The sequence below is a fragment of the Raphanus sativus genome, chromosome 4 (assembly GCF_000801105.2).
Source record: "Raphanus sativus cultivar WK10039 chromosome 4, ASM80110v3, whole genome shotgun sequence".
Classification (NCBI taxonomy): domain Eukaryota; kingdom Viridiplantae; phylum Streptophyta; class Magnoliopsida; order Brassicales; family Brassicaceae; genus Raphanus; species Raphanus sativus.
Genome location: NC_079514.1, coordinates 12,007,291 through 12,027,896, shown reverse-complemented (window position 1 = coordinate 12,027,896; position 20,606 = coordinate 12,007,291). Strand labels below are relative to the sequence as shown.

The 20,606-nt window shown below is 32.1% G+C and overlaps 1 protein-coding gene across 1 annotated transcript; it reads right to left on the bottom strand.

Annotated features, from left to right (window-relative positions):
• Nucleotides 1-10,403: 10,403 nt before the first annotated feature.
• LOC108852296 (F-box protein SNE) lies at nt 10,404-11,267 on the bottom strand. Its single transcript, XM_018625798.2, has one exon. It carries the CDS (start codon nt 11,130-11,132, stop codon nt 10,662-10,664), a length of 471 nt encoding a protein of 156 aa, XP_018481300.1. The 5' UTR covers nt 11,133-11,267; the 3' UTR covers nt 10,404-10,661.
• Nucleotides 11,268-20,606: the final 9,339 nt, after the last annotated feature.

Genomic DNA, 20,606 nt, shown 5'->3' with positions numbered 1-20,606 from the left:
ATAGAATAGAATCTCAACCAGGCGTGTTACATATGATTGTACTACTCGAACATGTCTCGACCACCACCACAACATTTTTTATTATTACTAACCCTCTAATTGCCGAAGATACATGTCCCTAGTCCAATATTTGTCTCGATCCGTTTTTCAACTCTCAGTGTCTCGAATCATATTATAAGGAAAAAGGTGTGAAAAGATATTAAATTTAGTTTCCATTAAAATATTATATATAGTTTTAATACAGTACTAATATATGGACAAACAAGCAAAACAGAAACAAAAACAAAGATGAAGACGAGAATACCATAGAAAATCAAAGTCAAAGAAAGTTGACCGGGTAGAGAAAGACTACAGTGTTTTCCATGCTACACACGACCGTAGAAAACGCAGCTATGTTGATTTTGATGACTTTCAATCGTTTATAAGAAGTTTAAAGTTGGACAATTCTCTCAGATAACATTTTTAAGTTTTTGTCATAAAAATAGCATTTAAAAAATAAAATGATCAAAACAATATCTTTTTGTTTTAAAATTTTTATTTTTTATTTTTTATTTTTAAAAATTTGAACAGATTCCTAAAACCACATTTTTATCTCTAAACCCTAAAGTTTTAGATTAATTAAATCAATGATAAATACATATTTATCCTTCAATAATTTTTTTTTGATATTTTTTTCTTTATAATATTATTTTTTGACAAAAACTTAGTTTTGTGCTATTTTGGTCTTTTTATTAAGTTTTCTAATTAGTTTATAGTTTGTAGTTTGGGATAACATTTGTTGCCCAAAAAGATGTTTGGGATAATATTTTGATGATTAAACCGAAGCGTTCAATCAAAACCGATATACATCTATGATCGGAAACATGTTGGATCATAAGGAAAGATACCAAAAGAATACTAGTGTAAAAGTGGTCAAACATAAACAGCCCTAATTGTATATTGGAATTTATTATCTGAGGATTTATATATATTATATACTCGACCCTGGAAATAAATATACTATCCGTAGATTTTAAAGCTCATTAGTTAATACACAAAAACTATGAAGTTATTTAATCCACTCCAAAATTCTTGGAAGAATTTTATCAGGAAAAAAAATTCTTTGAAGAACAATTCGATTCATTTAGGTGGAGGTTCAATTTTGATAACACCAAAAAAGTATTCTCTCTATTTCATAATAAATGTTATTTTAAAATTTTAATTTTGTTTTAAAATAAATATCATTTTATAATTTCAATATAATTTTGTATACTAAACCTAATTTTTATCTTTTTGAATATTTAATAGTTTTTTGTTTAAAATTATTATTATTTAATTAATTATACATTAGATAGGAATATATTATTTAATTATTTAAAACTTTTAATTTCCGTGAAAAATATTAAAGCAACACTTATTTATAAATAGGGAAAGTATTGAATAAGAAGATTTTTCCAAAGCACTAAGAGATTTTACAGAAATTTAATAGAACTATCAGCTTTCTTTTATTTTTTTTAGTGAATGATGTGTCATCGTGTGATCTCTTGCCGTTTTTATTCTTTTCTTCCTCTTTTTAATAACCAATCCATTATACGAGTTATTTTCATTGCATGTCACTTTATGTGTTTTTATTACATTAGAGATCACATTATGCTACTGAGGCATTTTAGGATGGTTGAAGACCAAATTCTCCTCTAAAAAGCTAAACTGAATATGAGTATTTCTGTAAAACAACATTAAATACTAGTTAGAATGGTCAGAGGGTTTGAAATTTAAAATAACCATCATTTGGTTGGTAGACTCAATAGAAAGTTTAATTTGGTTTATGAATTGAGTTTGGGCCCGCATTTTTTTTTTAATTGTACATTTGGATTAAAAAATAAAATTGAAATTGCAATTGGAGGAGAGAAGACGACGGAAAAACTTGACAACGGAAGAAAATTTGGCGGAAGAGACATGCGAAATACAAAGCCAAATATGAATTGTTTTGTGGTTTGAACTGCTGTTGTTTTTCAATTTCGATAAGTTTGTTGTTGTGGTGTTGAGGTGGCACTACCAAAGACGGAAGCGGTGAATGAGAGGATTCCGGCACGGTTGTTTGTGACGGACAGGTTCTCGAGTAGGAGGGTAATCAGTTACTCATCGTTGGAGTATATGTTTCTTGAAGACACTGAAGAGATAGAGGTTTATGGGTTCATGACACCCTTTTACATCGCTGGCGTTTGAAGCTACACCAGATTTGCTTAAGCATTTAGGCAGGGACGATGAGCAGAAGCTTCTGGGTTATGTTGGTGAGAAGCTCCCAAAATACACAGGTTTTGGCGGAGGTGCTAACTAGATGCTGAGTATCATCCCCATATGAGTGGTGTACATGTGTACTCCCGTTTTATAGTGTACAAGTTTAATATGTGATGTACCCGTGTACGCCGGAAAGTAAGTGTACATATCATATAGTTGTACGGGTTGGATTTTTGGTGTGTGTTGGTGAGGGTGAGAAGTATGAAGTACTGAAGACTAATAAGAGGTTACCGACGCGTTTGTTTGCAACAGACTGGTTCCCAAGCAAGACGAATACCATGATTCTGAGACAGCCGACAGTGAGTTTGTTAATTATTCATAGTTTATTGGTTTTAGGGTGTTGATGTCGTTTTGGTCTGTGTTTTGCTCACACTCTTGATTTGTTGCAGAGAAGAGTTTTGTTTTGGAAGAGGTGAACGAGCGGCTCCGTTTGAGTTAGTATTAGTAGCCTGAGCGTCTGACTCCAATCGAATTGTTCCCTTTATTATGGTTCTCCTTGTTTTAGCAAGCATTATTATTTTTGTGTGAAATATTTGTCTCGGAGAAAATCAATCTACATGTATGTGAATGATAGTTTTGAGTATACATGAAAAGATGTACAGTCATATAAAAGTATCACATGTGTACACGGTTGTACATGTATCCACATGTTTCCAACACAGAGCAATATCGATTTAATATTTATTCAAATACTTATAACATTTGGAGAACCATAATTTAAAAACATTATTACACTCTGGAGCATATACTTCATTGATGGAGTATGATGGATACTGATTAACCTAAAAATGAATCACAAACATATGTACACATATGGGATTTCGAGAGAATAAAAGTTTATGAAACGAGTGGGATAAGTGTACATTAGAGAATGTGTACACGTGGACATTAAGAATAGTGTAATTTTGGATATTAATAGTGTACACTAGAGAATCATATCCACGTGTACACATAAATACATTATCCACATGTACATGATATCCATATGTACATTAATGTGCACATGTGTTTTATGTCTTGAACCATTTGAATCCTTTGGTTACGTAGTTATATGTGGTGTCATTGGTTGTAATTTGTGTTGGATTAATGTACTTAACATTTTTAACAAAATATTACATTGATGAGTTTAAATGGAGTTAATAGCATATTAGACATACATCAAATAATCCTCTTGAGTTAAAAAAACGTTTAGCAGATTTTATTTTGGGATAATGGGATAATATTGATTCCTTAATGGTGTAGTGAAATCATTTTTTACGATTTAGGATAGAAGTAAGATATAGAAAGTTAATGGTGAAATGTGGGATTTAATCTGGGCCGTCGAAAATAAGAAGTTAATCTAACGGTGGAGATTAGGAGGTAGATAAGTGTTTTTTCCAGATCTGCATAGTTAAATCTCAGCCTTTGAAAAACACAATAAAAGGACGGTTGAGGTGAAACCCTGCCAAAAATTGCATTGGGAAGAAATTTTATAGTTGGTGTGTAACGAAGAAGGGAATAGTTTAGTTAAGAAACAACACAAGTTGTTGAGGAAAGTGTGTCTGTATAATAAAGTGACCGAGAGTGTAATAATAAACTTGAAAATTGACCTGCATTGTAAATGTTTCCCATTATAATATGGAGAGACAACCATTAACAAAATGTTGAATGAGACGTGTTTAAAAGACACATGCATGAAATCTATTTTCTTTTGTCGTTTATAAGCTTTACTTGAAGGGAAGAGAGGATCCAAGGACACCATTGTAAACGTGTATGTGCATGGACTTGTGAACTCAATGAAAGACAGTGCTAACTCTTTTTCATTTTTCTCTTCTTGGTTCAACTAGTTAACTCTACCAGCCCATAACGCTCCACAAAAATAGATTTTTTTTTGTCTTTTAGAGAGTGTCACTTTATTTTTCATACCGATTAAAAAATAATTAGAATGCATTCATGTTTTTATTAATTTAAACATACTTTACTAATAATGTTTGAGATATATATGATTATTTATAAGATCAATACATCTTTCAATTAATAGATGAAATTAGTTATAATTTGCATTGAAATTTTAAAATAAATTTTTTTGTGTAACAAGTTTTTACAAACTTTTTATTGTTTTTATAGTTGCCACTGCTTTGGATATCCCTAATTTGAGAATTAGAGGTATTTATATCTCAAATATTTCCGAATAAAAATTATGTAATTAAAAAAATCTACTGTTTCACATTATATCTAAGATTCATATTTTTTTAATCTAAAAATAGATTTTTAAAAATTCTGCACTCTTCTCTTTATTTCCATCTTTGCAATTAATCCAGAGATTAAAAAATAAAATCCACGCTATTTTTAACAATTCGATCATTTATATGCCACAAAGTATAATATTTCATCTACAATATAAAAAGGAACTGATTCAACGAGGCATTCATGTAAACTAACACGAAAGGTGTTCCCCTAGTTCAAAACCCAAGAGGGAACATGCACACTTTTGGTTTCTTCGTTTCAGTACGAATACAAATGATGGTTCATTAAATAAGTGGCTACAACTTTACCTAATCATGTAATGTCTTGCTATCGGTTACCGAAAGCGATAGTAATGAAATTAACAAGTGTGGTCGCACAGTTCTGGTGGAGTCCAGGAGGAAGTACCAGGGGTATGCATTGGTAATCTTAGGATAAGGTATGTATCAGTAAAGAGGAAGGTGGTCTGGGTTTTAAAGATATACTGGATTTCAACACAGCTATGCTGGGGAAACAACTATGGCGGCTGATAGAAAAGCCTAATACACTTTTTTCACGAGTTTTTAAAGGACGGTATTTCAGAAATGCTTCACCCCTGGAACCGATCCGTTCATACTCACCGTCATACGGCTAGCGGAGTATTATTTCAGCTAGATCTCTGGTTAGCAAAGGACTAATCAAAAGGGTGGGAACAGGGTCTTCCATATCAGTATGGAATGATCCTTGGCTCCCAACCACTCGCCCGAGACCAGCAAACAAAAATCATGTTCTCATTCACCCCGATCTCACGGTAGATCAACTTATTGTTCCAGGGCTACGTATCTGGAACTCACAGGCAATAAGGGCTTTGGTGGATCCCAATGATGTAAGCAATATTGAAAGCATTCCATTGAGTAGGTTTCATAGCATGGACCAGGATGGATGGCATTTTACTCAAAACGGAAAATATTCGGTCAAATCAGGGTACCAGGTGGAACGGGTTTATCCGGATAAAGGGAAACCTTTACCGATTTTTGGTCCGACAGTTGATTTCATTAAGGCACATTGCTAGAAAATTCACTGTCCACCAAAGATTAAACATTTCTTATGGCAAATAGTGTCAGGATGTATTTCGGTAAGGAAGAACTTACACTCACGAGGATTATCTGGGGACTTATATTGTGATAGATGTGGTGCTCCAGAGGAATCAATTAATCATGTATTTTTTGAATGTCCTCCAGCGCGTCAGGTTTGGGCACTATCCCAGATCCCATCTAATCACTCATTTTCCCCACAGAATCTATATTCACTAATAAGGATTATTTATTTTGGAGAGTTTTTCCAAAATTGGAGGATCATCGGTTTGCTTGGATATTATGGTATATCTGGAAAGCAAGGAATAATAAGGTTTTTAGCAATTTAGATGTTGAACCTATGGATACTCTAAAACTAGCAGACACATAATCAAAGCTTTGGAAGGAGGCACAAATTCCTCATACACCAGTAATAGGTCAACAAAATTCGGATCTTCCGTCCACTCCAGAACGGTGGTGTCTTCTTGATGGATCCTGGAAGGATAAGGAAATCTTCTCGGGACAGGGGTGGTATAGTATACTTGAGGGATATGATGGTCTTATGGGAGCACGGAATGTCAGAGCTTCCCTATCTCCTCTCCACTCAGAGATAGAAGCTTTAATATGGGCAATGGAGTGTATGCGGAATCTGAGGCAGTACAGGGTTACATTTGCGACAGATTGTTCTCAATTGGTGAAGATGGTTTCGGAACCAGAAGAATGACCTGCTTTTGCAACCTATTTAGCAGATATCGAGACTTTAAAAGGAAACTTTCATAGTTCAGATATTATTTATGTATCTCGCACGAAGAATCAAAAGGCCGACACCCACGCTAGAAGTGCTAGGAATCAACCAACCTTTGTCGTGCATATGGATGCAGAGTTACCCGTTTGGTTTATATAGTCGTTTTGAGTCTGTAAAAATCGATGACAAAAAAAAAAAAAAAAACAAATGATGGTTCATAATTGTGAACACGCTCACACAAATGTTAACAAGCACACACATGGGCATTCATTTTCAAAGTCAAGATAGGAAAACATAAATATATGTTGCCCGAAAATCTCTAATAAACACTAATGTGTATGCAATCAATACTGTTTTAAGAATTTTTTATCGACTATGTTTTGGACTATCAAAAAAGTCATAACAGTCCAACTAAAATAATTCCATTAGTTATTATCATATAATTTTTTTTAATCTAAAAAATATCTATTAATATTCAAGATTTGTAAAATATAATTAATTTAACTTCCTATTTTTTCTCTTACAACTAACTTAATAATATTTTCAAAATAAGATATCTAAAAAGATATTGTCAAGTATCCTTTTCTAAGATTTTATTATAAAATATATATTTTAATGTCTTTTTATTTAAGATGTAAACATAAATTCTTTTTAAAATTTATTTTTAAATAATAAAATTCGTAATTAATAGTAAATAAATTATTAACAAATATTAATTCTTTCATTATAGAATAAAAAATAATATTCCCATAATGTTTATATCCATAATTAAATTAATACATCAACTAATAAATATAGAGTAACTTAATTAATTTATTAAATATTTTATAAATCATAAAATTAAAGAATAACATACATTCATGAATTACCACATACTTCAACTTATTAAAATAAAATATTAAAGAAAGATATATAAAATAAAAAATAATTACATATTTAGATTTGAGTATTAAAATAATTCGGTATAGTATGATACAGGTTGAATGAAATATATTTTATTTATATAATAACAAAATAAATTTTGAACAATATAAAAATTAAAAAAAATTACTATAGTTTACAGTTTTTAATATGAGTAAAATTAATAATGACGGGTTTTATAAATGAATTATTTTATTTTTTTTAAAATATATTTATTAATTTTAATTTATGTATCTATAAAAACAATTTTTAATAAAAAAAACATGTATGAAATTTCTAATTTTCAGTAAATAATTTTTTGGAAAAAAAACTAAGCCCATAGATCCGGGTCGGGTAAACACAAATATAATTATATTAAGTTATTTTCATAAATAACTGAACGGTTTATATATCTCTTGAACCAAAAAAGAAAAAACTATAATCAAACTGAAACCAAAATCCAAAAAGAAAAACAACCTAAAACCAAAACCAAAAATCAAACATTATATTTAAACATATTGATGAATAAAAAGACGGGTTAATAAATTTGTTGACTAAACCAATCTCAAACATTTAACAAACGAAGAAGATCAATACATAGGATGATGATAAAAAAAAATCTCATCCGCCCTTTGAAAGGGCGGGTCAAACTCTAGTCTATTATATTAAAAGAGAAGTCACAACTTTGATTCATGTGTGATTTTTTTTTAAAAATAGACTCTTAAATCATTTACCATTTATTAATTATTAAACATATGATTCAATAATATATCATTCTTAATAAATTATTTCTAAAAATCAGGATCGGTTAACAAACATATATTTGAATACTTAATAAATGATTTATTTTGATGTAATTTAGCTAAACCATCGTATATTAGGATGTTTTAGTAGAAATAATATATGTGAAAGTGTACAATTGAGATAGACCATCGTTAGTATATTTGAAATAACTATCAAACCATTAAACCATTTGTATGGAGACCGTTTCAACTAAAATTAACCAGTAAACCTCTTTTTATATTGTTGTAGTCATTAAAACATTATGAATGCATGCTCAATATTTATATATATTGGTACGTTAAATAAGGAAATAATGATCCAAAAATATATATTATATAGAAGAAGATACAAATATATGTCAAAATTTGAAACAACATATTCAACAAAAAAAACAGCAAAATTATTAAGTTTTAAAAAATAATAGACACACCTCATATATATTATAATATACACCAATTTAGAATTAAAAATAAAATATTTATATAAAAACAAATGAAAACAAACACACGCACGATTGTGCGGATCGAGATCTAGTGTAGAAATTAAAGACTCCACAATCAACCGCTGCGAGGTGGTTACGTAGACACTTACCAATATACAAATTCTTCTTTTTCAGGTTCTTATCAGAGAAAATTCTCCAATAATAAGAGTTAGATAATTCAATATATAAGAGTCGTAGAAAAAACATAAGATAAAACTCAATACTACTTTGTTTTTTTTTTGTGAAACTAACTTCATTAAAGAGGATTAAACCGAATTTAACAGACAGAGAGAAAGCTTGTTTGGCTGCAAGATCAGCTCTATCATTATATATTCTAGGGATGAAATTAAACTCAATAGCATTATATTTGGTAGATAGAAGTTGAATGTCGGCAAGGAGAACTACGATCTCTAAGAGCTTTCCTTTAGTCTTTACGAGATTGATTAGAATCAGAGAATCTGAGAGGATCAAGAAAGCGTTGCATCCACGCTGAAGAGCAGAGATCATGGCGTCTCGCAATGCCAAATTTTTCGCAATGAGAGGCGACGCCACGAAGGAGGAGGTCACTGAATGAGACGAGGATGATCCCGCATCATCGATGATCCAAGCAAGCCCTGCAAACTTCGTCAATGGATTCCAAGCGGCATCTGTGTACATGCAAGGTCGATTTGGGTTTGGAGGAGGATCCTGGTTGATGCGAGGAGGGTGATGGGTAATAGGTTGAAGGATTTTAGATATGATCCATTCTCGAGCTTCATTGATCGCCTTCATAAGGGTCTCTTCCGGCGTGAAGCTTTGCTTTTGGAAGATCAATTGGTTTCTGGATATCCAAAGATTCCAGTAGATCCAAGCTGAAAGGGTTCCGGGTCCTAGTCCGGTGGGTGGGAGAGAGGGGAACCGTTGGAGAAGATCCATTCCTTCCCAAGTAGATGAGATGCGATTCAGGTTGAAGGTTGAGGCAAAGGGAGCTAAGTTCCACACATCATGTGCATAGTTACACGCAAACAGGAGATGAAACACCGATTCCATCTCATTACAGTGAAGACAGCGATTAGAGAGAGGTATGTTTCTGATCGAGAATTGTTCTCCTACTGATAAAGCTTCATGTAGGAAATTCCATATAAATACTTTTATCTTTTTTTGCAGTTTTCAGATTCCACACATTTACTAACCAATCCTTGTGTTACTGTAGGTCCATCTTGGTCTTCTACCAAGATTAATTTGTTTGCGCAATCAACTTTCTTCTATTTTTTTTTATCATAAATCATCTAATCAAAGAAACTACACAACAAAGAAATAACTTGATATCAACAAAGTGAGAAGAACACCACAAATTATAGAAAATGTCAAAAAATGTTTTTTAACCGGGTTCTTAACTCATGATTTGACATTTTTTATTTTATTTTTATTTTATTTTACATTTTTCGGCTAAAAGATTATTTTTATTTCTTTTATTTAAGAGACAGTTCTTACATTTTCAAGAAAAACTAAAATCTGTTTTTTAACCGAAACTAAGAATCCCAGTTAAGAGACCATGGTTAATCATGGTGAGAAAAATTAACAGAAGAACACTTATATGGGCCAATGTCGATGCATGAATATCAAAATCCAAAGCAGACTATTATTGTTTAATGGGCCTCTTTAGTATATTTTGAAAAGAATTAACAAAGAAAGTTGTATGCCTATGTTTCTGTGGTCCACCATCTAACTTGGACCCCCTTCTAACGAATCTATACTACTACACCAAAGGTCCATACAAAGAGATCCAAATCTTCCCATGCCTAGCTCATTTTTTTCTGGCTAGCTCATTTTATTTACATCATCTTATTTACAACATACTTTTAATTTGAGATTAATTAATTTTCTTTTAGAATGTCAAGTGTTCGACTATATATATAGCACAATGCGCATCTTCGCATCAAACCAAAAAGTGAAATGAATGGACTGAGCTTAGATTTTTTTTACAATATACTCATATAAAGCAGAAGAGACAAACACAGCTACACGTTGGCAACTTGGCACTTGGCAATATCTAGGGAGAAAAGAAACCGAGTGACAAAAAGTTCCAACGTTTATTAATAATAGTCTTGTAATGAAATGATGAAATTTCGTGAACTGTAACAAATGGGAGTAAATAATGATATGATAAAGAATACAATCTTAGGAAGTAATAATTTATTAATGGTCGTTCAGGAACGTATTAGACGACGTTGACAGGTTTTCGGAGAAACATGAGCGAAGAAGGTGGCGCGTCTCCAAGCCACGCGCCGACGTAAAGGCGCTCGTAGTAGTGGACACAGTAAAGGGATAGTGAGAGCTGAAGCTGGTCTTGGCTCCATATGATCTTAGGGAGTCGAGCGAGGACCGGACGGATGCAGAGGAAGTAGAGCCGTCTGTAGCCACCTAGAGCCGACACGATGGAGCGAAGAGGAAGTGATGGTCGTGGTGACACTTGTCGGAAACAGAGCTCTTCCCATACTGAGTCATTACGAGCCACGGCCGACCAGAGACGGCACACGCAAGCGGCTGAGCAGAGAGAAGGGCCGTCTAGTCGTCGGAGTATTTCTACGAGCACGTCTTGATGGTCGTTGATGGAGAACTCGGGAACAAGTTTCACTCGGCGTCTCTTGTTGTTACCTTTCTCGACCATTCTAATTCGTTTCTCCGACATAATACTAGAAAGAGAGACTTGTGTTTCAAAGAGAGAAGGTCGATACAGCTGTTGAAATCACACGGGCGCATATAAATATTTATGTGTAAAAATATTGTGCAAGTGAGAAGCAGAGAGGGAGTGATGTTTATATTCGATCTGTAAAACAATAAAAAATTTAATGTTGGTTGGGTGGTTCTTGTTGCTTTTAAAACCCTAGTCTATACCATTACTTGTCTTTTTGTTTTAAAAGATACTGGTAAAACATATAACTATTTGTTTCTTTGCTTCACTAATCTTGCATAACTTTCTATCCTAGTATGACCAATGGAACTATAGACCATCTCCAACAATAGATTTAGCCTTAGAGTTCTAAATCAATTTTTAATTGAAAATAATTAAATTAAAAATTTTAGATACTTGTTTAGTTTTAACTTCTCAAATGATAGAACCAATTCAAGATTCTAAGTTTCAAAAAGACATTTCTCCCCCAGATTCTTCATAACGGAGTGAAGCTCCTTCGCCGAGATCCGTCCGTTACTATCCAGATTAGGCCTGGGTTACGGGTAAAATCCGCCCCGCTTACCTGCCAACCCGCGGATTTCATTTTTTTGGTTAAAAAATTTGACCCGCACAACCCGCAAACAAATAATTTTGTACCCGCATCCATTCCGCGTATTTTTTAAAGAATATATACTTTTTACAGCAAACTTTACGGATTGGCGGGTACCCGCGATTCAAAATCCATCAACCCGCACCCCTCTCCCGGCATAAAATATTCATAAACCGCATCCGCAAATCGATTTTTCCAAATTAATTGATCCGCACCCGCCCCGCAGCGGATCAAATGGGACGGGACCCGCGGGTTAAGATTCATATTCGCATACCTAGTCCAGATCGTACAGTTCAAACGCTTCCTTCAGATCGTTCTTGCTGTTCCCTCATCCTTCTCCTTGATTCACTCCGATCTGGAAAACAGAGACGAACTCGTCCATGTCGATGAATCCAGGTAATTGTTTCATCATCTTCACTGTCTCCTCCGGCGACGCGGTGGGGCTGAGCATGCGGATCACTTCCTTGAGCTCGTCGATTGAGATTTTCCCGTCTCAGTTTTTGTCGAATCGTCGAGGATCAAACATTCTGTATTATTTTTTTCCTTAAAAATAATAACCAATCAAAAGGTGACATGTTTTATTTAGAATTGGTTCCAAAAGTTCTATTTTTAGAACCACATCTATCTATTTTTCTTTTTTTTTATTTACTTTTGAGCATTAAATTAGATAGAACCATTATATAGAACCTTGTTAGATATATATATCATTGGAGGTGCTTTTACACCGATACAAAACTACATTTGTTTATCCAATAATTGATAGAACAGAATTGGATAGTAATACCAATATATGTATAGTATAAGTATTAATTGATGCAAGACTTCTTGTATATATGTGTGTGTGTATATTATTTTCTTAGTGACTAAAGTTTCTAATATATAATTGGTTAACATATTAGTGATCAGTGTTTGTCATTTGAAAGTGAGCTATAGGGAGGCCTGAAACTTCAAATCTAATCAAGATGAACTGGTAACTAATCGTGTGGTATACTGTGTAATTTTGAAGTATATTAATATGAATGAAGTATTGCCAAACCCAAACGTGACTATATGCGGAAATAAAACTACTTGTGATTTAAAAGATACTGGCGGCTAGTGGGTAACGTAGAAAGTTAAGGGCTTAAAATAGATCTTGCGTATGACTCATTTGCTTTCTGAACAGTTATGTTAGTCAAACCTCTCGCTGACTATTTCTAACCAACCAATTAAACCAACAAGAAAATATGAAAATAGTTCTACCCGGAGAATATTTATTTGTTTGTTTTTTTTTTGCTTAAACGAGAATATTTGTTTCTGGCGTAAGAAAAGAATTACAACAACAAAAACTATATCTATGCATCTACATTAGTAAAGAAAAATTGATAAACCTATATGCATTTTCAAGTATCTTGGTGTTTTACATACGAATATTATACGAGTTTACTATATATGAACAGAGGTGCATGTTATTGTTATTTGGCTTATATCTATTGATAAAAAATTAGCTATTAGTTTTTTTTTTTGATAAATCCTATCGGCTGATCCGGTCGGTCTCGGAAGGAACGCGCTTAGTGCTACAGAGTGGACTGGCTACCACACTGCCTAACCCGAATTTGGAATACCTTCCGACTAATGCCAGGGGGTGAACCAATCATCTGTTACGATCCACCATGTAAAATTAGCTATTAGTTTTTTTAGAGATACTGAAATCCATAAAAAATCATCTTAGATATTTTTTTCTTTTTTAAAACTGTACATTACAAAACAACTAGACAAATTACAACCAGTTACAAAAAAAAAACTAGACAAATTGCCATTCAAACTTGTTTTCAAGAAGAAACTAAAATCTTTTTGACAAAAAGAAAAAAGAAGTTAAAGCCTACAACAAACCCCAAATAATTAAAAACTAAAAACCAAAAACTAAATTCCAAAAACAAATAATTCATGAAAACTATATATTGCCATTCAAGCCAGAGTTGTTTCTTTTGACATTTTCTCAAAACAATTTAAAAAATTTCCCTTACGTGGAAATTGCATTCAACTACGTTGTGATCACTACTAACTAAATATTTCACCCCTATAACAGTAATGCCTACGAAAATCAAACCATGGCGTTAGTCTATTTTAGAGATTTTTTTTTTGTCAACTATCTATTTTAGAGATTATATCTCACTTATACTGCAGAATGTTCACGCGCATTTATTCTAGCTTCTTATTAACACTAGTCAATACTTCTTCTTTTTTTGTGAAAGGGATAACGCTAGTCTATACTTCTTTCTTTTTTTGTGAAACACCAATCTATACTTGATATTGATGTTTGGACAAGACATAGGTTCACCCCCTATGGTGAACCTTTAAATTCACCACACATTTATGACCAATAAAAATGACATGTAGATAATTAAATAAAACATTATAAATTTATTTTAAAATAGTTAAAAAAAATAATGTAAATTCTAAACCACAAATCTTAATTTTTAAACCCTAAATACTAATTTCTAAATCCAAACTCTATACCCTAAACAAAAATCCTATACCCTAAACCCAAATTTTAAACCCTAAACCCAAACTATAAACCTTAAATCTAAATCTAATACCCTAAATCCAAATCCTAAACCTTAAACCCAAATCCTAGATCTTAAATCCAAACCGTAAACCCTAAATTTAAATTTAAATTTTAGGGTTTACGGTTTGGATTTAAGGTCTAAGATTTGGGTTTAGGATATACGATTTGGGTTTAGGGTTTACGATTTGGGTTTAGGGTATAGAATTTGGGTTTAGGGTATAAAGTTTGGGTTTAGGGTCTACGATTTGGGTTTAGGATACTTGGTTTAGATTTAAGATTTATGATTTGGGTTTAGGGTTTAGAATTTGGGTTTGGGTTTAGGGTATAGAATTTGGGTTTGGGGTCAGGGTCTAGGATTTGGGTTTAGGGTATAGAATTTTGATTTAGGATATAGGTTTAGATTTAGAAATTAATGTTTAGGGTTTAGAAATTAAGATTTGTGGTTTAAAATTGTCATTATTCTTTTTAACTATTTTAAAATAAATTTAATATGTTTTATTTAATTATCTACATGTCATTTTTATTGGTCATAAATGATGTGGTGAATTTAAAGATTCACCATAGGAGTGAACCTAAGTCCTGTCCTTGATGTTTAATATGAATATGGAAATAATCAAAAAAAGAAGAAGTTGAATTGAGAGTATTACGGATATTTGTAGATGTATACCTAATGTATGCATGTGAACAATCTATATTGAGAAACAAGATTTGTGACTTATGAATGGAATCGAGTTGAGATGAGGAGGGTCCAAGGACAAGAGTCCACGAGAGAGAACTGCAAATCCAATGCTCTTCCAATTTCGTTTTAAAATATTCATATTTCTAGTTTCAAAAACAAAATAATATTCATATTTCTCCTATTTGTACATTTTTAAATTACATATATACACCAAGACACGCATATACATAACTTCCTCAGTTTTCTGTTCCTTATTTTTTTATTTGAAAGTTTACAGATGCACATATACATATTCATATTTAGGCATTGATAGATGTTTCAGAATTGAAGAACCAAATCGAACCAGAAAATAAAGTTCAGTTCAGATTCCATCAATTATCCAAGCAGATCCTATATTTTCAGAATAAAAAGATAAAACCAAAACAGAATTGAAAAAGAAATGAATGGATATTGAATTTCTATATAAAGTTTATATACTTATAAATATTAGCTATATCTAGTTTTAAAATAATTAAATAATTTAAAAATATTATTCATAAACCAAAATTTCCGAAATGAATAACCATAATAATTATATCCTAAAATATTTTAAATTAGTCAAATTATTTAGATTCTTATCCGAAAACTTGAATTTTTTAACTTTATAATCTGAATTAACCAAAAAGCTAGAACTGAACCATAACAGAATGGAATTCAAAATTTCATCAGATATTAGCAGATACTCGTACTCGATTTTGTTAGAGCATCCTCATTGCTACAACTTTAAAAATGATTCTTAAAGTTTTTTTTTTACTTTTTTCCGATTTAGAAAACAAAAAAGAAAAATTTAACCAATCATAGAGAAGAAGAGAAAGTCGGGACCTACAAAAAGCTGAAGAGTTGCCTCTTGCATAAGAGGAAAAAGAGAAAAGTTTTAACAAAAATGTGGTCTCATATTCTTAAAACTCTTTAAGAGTTTGCCGATAAAGATGCTCTTACTTTAACTGAACTAAAAACTAAAATAAAAGAGCTAAATTTTTTTAATATCCAAACAAATCTTAAATCTTTAGAAGTGAAAAACTGAAAGCACCGAACAGTTAAGGTGTCTTAGTATATACTCCTTTGTTACAGTTTATCTTCTCGAGGTAAAAAGAGGCATTGTTGTTCGTTCTTCTTGTTGTTTTTATACTTGTATTTTTTATTTTTGAGTTCTTCCATATGTCTTCTTCACATTCTCGTCTTTCTTGTTTCAGGACCGTTGTACTATTATCTTACACAGGTATATCCATGCATATTATTACGTATATGTAACTAACAACACATTTCAATATTTTACCCAAAAAAACACATTTCAATATTAACATATTTTGGTAATTATGTAAAAAGTGCAAGCAGTTGTCATTTCTCATATCTTTCATTATAGAAAACTATTGGGTTTGATTATGTCACTAGAAGTGATTTTCCATTAGTCTTTTTTGTCAGCTATCCATATCACTAAACCAAGTTCTGATTACCAAAAATTTCTTTGATGAGCACTTTTGTCATTTTGTATCTGATCTGTATGGGAGAATAATACGCTATTCTTTAGCTTCTTTGCTAATGATTTTTAAAATATTCCTGACTTTTATTCTAATAAGTTTATTGTTGTGAAAAATGCAAATTAACTTCAAAGAAAATAAAAAAAATTATAAAGAGAAAAAATTATTAATGAGGAAAATATCTTTTTAAAGTTTATACTTTGATTATGTTATTGAATCATTTACAATATTTTGATTCATATAAATATTACCTCAAAATCTGATATTTCTGTTCTTTTTAAGATTTTTTAATTTTTTTACAAAAAGCATGTTTCCTAATCCTAATATACATACGACACCTTCAAATATCGATCTTGATCACGAGTTAAATTTCCTTGTACCTATACTGATACACAGAGATTTCAATTTCATAATCAATGTTTCTAATTTGCATTTTTAGTATTTTGCCCGCAATATATATGTTACGTACCTAAAACCTTCATGTCCACAAGTTTTTAGAAATTTTAAAATGCATAATTTGTCTCATAAAAACGAATTATATACCCAACAAATTCTAAAACGCACATGATTGTATCATTCTCAACAAAGAACTAGATTATGATCCGTTCTTAAAAAGGCGGGTATACTTTTTGTTTTAGGTTTTTAAAAATTAATTAATTTGTATATTGGTGTTTTAATTATATTTATATCTTTCTATGTATAATATATTTTTTAAATGATTAATAATAGATTTTAACAATTGTATTAAAATAGTTATATCACACCTATATTAATAAGTCATGATATTGTTATAATAGAATAGATAACCATACACTATCACCTAATTAAATGAAATGACTGCCACCCAAACTGAAAATAAAACAGAATGCCATGAAAAATGAAGGAAAAAAAAATTAACATGCATCTATCAAACATTCAGCATCTCTTTTTGGCGTTGGAATTTCGCCAAAAATGGCATATCCAAGTTCGTTCCATTATTCAGCTGTCCTAGCCTCACGTATGATATATACCGTTACTATGTGAATATACGTATAATATACCCATAATCAAAATGTATTCACTTCAACACGGTGGAATTTTGTTTAATTGTCTTGTGGGCATAAGTAACCGCCTATGGGGTAACCGTGACTCGTGAGTAAGTAAGGGGGCTTTGTTTGTTAAGCTCGATCATTTGGTCTGTTGACTATCTGTTATATTGATCTTCTTAATATCACAAACTTTTGTTTCCTAATTATGGGAATGTTGAATACAGGAAATAACAAAAACATAATCATGAAATATCAACATATCATATAAGGGAGACGTTTGATGTTCTTTCATTTAGTTTTTTTTTCAAACATTTACTTATTACTCTTTCAGCGACTAGTGTTTGTACTTTGTAAAAAGTTTGACATGTGCATCATCTACTTGGTCAACCTTATATAATTATCGTATTTCTCAGATTTATTCATAAAATTTCCTGGAAAAAAGGAATACAATCACCATTTTATTATATAGCTTTATAAAAAAATCACTAACGTCTCTCTCTCGGTTGCGCCCGTATTCTGGCCGATCTCCCAACAAATTCATCAAAACAAATATTGTTTCTATACTAAACGATAAATCTCATTTTTATGTTGTTTCATCAAAATTATGCAAACAACTCGATGTTGTTGGAGATAAAGTTTATTTCCACGTAGGTTTGTGACGTGGAGGTGCCTAACTCATGAAAATTTTCAGATCTCTCGATGACTGACTTTAATTATATGCCAGCCTCATCTGAGAACCCCTCCAATGAATATGCATAGAAGCCGCTAGGACTTTGTCATGAAGCTCGTAAATGATTGAAATACTCGAAAAAGATATCACTTTTCCATAAAGATTACTGTATTAATATACTCAGACAATATTTATTAAACTTTCTATTCACATGTATACTAATACGATCAACAACATGTTATGCATATATAAATAGAAACTACCATCTCATATAAACAAATTAACTAGAAAAAAGCAAATATTTGACAAAAGAAAAAACAAAAAGTAGTAGTTGACAAAATAAAAAAAGAGCAATATGGAAATACTGTCAGTTTTAGCAACCGGTATCCAATGTCTAATTAGAGTTCTGAATCAACTAGCTAGGCTTTCTGATATGTCTATTGTAATATTATAAGAAGTTACTGAGATCGAGGATAAGCGCAGAACACAAGGCAAAGATTAGGTCAACCCTAACGATAAAACAAGTAAAGAAAAAACGCGAAGAAAAGACAGATGACACTCCTCCGTCAAATATATGAAAAAATCATGACATGTTTTTCTTTTTAATAAAATTTATAATTATAAGAACTATCCAAGAAGGACGTACCCAAACAAAACCTCCGGCTAGCCGTTGGAGAAACATGAACCCAAAAATAGATTAGGTTTATCGCCAAAAACATAGAAAAAAACAAAACAAAAACAGTGGAAGGAAAAGAATCTCGGTTCGAAGGACCAGAAACAACCGATCACTTGTCATCACCTGAGATACGCGGCCAACAACGCCAACTTAACAAAGTCAAGCCGACCACTGCATCTTCGTATCCTTCTCAAGAGAAGCGTGACACACAGGTTCGAGATCACTGGACACATATTTCTTCGTTTGTATTTATTATTTCTAGTGTCTTGACTGTTGTGCTATATTTCAGCCACCTGATGAAAAAGAGGACTGTTAATCCGATGGTTGATGTTAAATTAAAGCTGGGGCAGTGCACAACAAAGTAGACGTGCATTTATTGCTTCTTCTCTTATGCGAGGAAGCTCTAGGCTCCACTTTTTTGTGACAGGTTAAATTTAGAGCTATTGGAGGTTAGTGTTAATGTTGATTTAGGGTTTAAATTGTTTTGGTCATTATTAACAAAGAGTTTAGAGCTAAAGGAGAACATGGTTGAGGAGATGTAGGAGCAAGCGCAGCGGAAGTGTACTGGAAGTGTAGGCTGCTGTGGTGGAGAGATAAACATGAGGAGATTTTAGGATAATAAAGTTGTGGTCGGGGGAGTTGTGGACGGATGAGATGTTGACGAGAGAGTTATGATGGGTGATATGTGGACGGGCGAGTTATAGACGAGTGAGTTTTGGACAGTGAGTTATGGACGGGTGTTGTGTAGACGGGTGAGTTGTTGACTGACGAGACATGTACGAGGGAGTTGTGACGTAATGTTGTGCGCCATAATGGCTGACCACAAGGGAGTGTAATGGAGTGTCATTTTCCTCCATGGGTGTTTGAATCTGTGACACTCAGAGTTGTTGAATTGAACTCATTTTCCTATCATGGAATCAAAGCGGTAATATGAAACTCAGAGACCATAATCGAACAATCTAATTTATACAACTTGAAATAAAGGACATAATGAAGTCCTAAACAATCTAATGCTAAAACCCATACAAAACCCCAAAATAAAAAAATTATGGTTCAGAGATCCTATTCAGGAACTGGACCTCAAAGATCTAACAAGAACTTGCATCTCCAAAGGTGATGACTTTCATAGAGATAAGCAAGAATCCTACCTCACATGTATTTAAAGTTTCAAGTTGGTGACTTTCGGAGAGAAAATGACCGTATAAATTTAAGGAACATGAGATATGAGATGGTTGATGGAAATATTAGTACGAACAAGAAATCTGGTGGGCCGTGAGCTAACATATTAGCTAATACATATTTAAGAAGAATGTGTTTTCTTATTCATTCTTGTATTTTTACCATATTTTTATGTTTCAATGTATATTTAGAAAAATTTCCCGCCCATTTAAAGTTCATCTAATTGTTTTTTTTCTTGAGAAATCACATATATAAATTACTATAGCTAAATGCTAAAGGGTATTAGTATGAAAAAATTACATCAGTTGTGAAATAAAGGTTATTAGAGCAACCTCATCAGTGGGACAAAAATTATGTCCTTAGGATAGTTTATTAGTTTTTTTAAGGTAAGGACAAAGCTTAAGGACTTTTTAATTTTTTCAGATTATTGGTAGGACTTGTTATGTATCTTAGTAACAAAGTTTAACATGAAAATTACAATCACAGACCAAGTGCATAAGAGTATCATTATCGCGGTCACTTGCATCCGTTTCTTCGTATTATTAGAATTAAAAGAAAAAGAAAAATAGGTTAATTGCGAAAGAACGT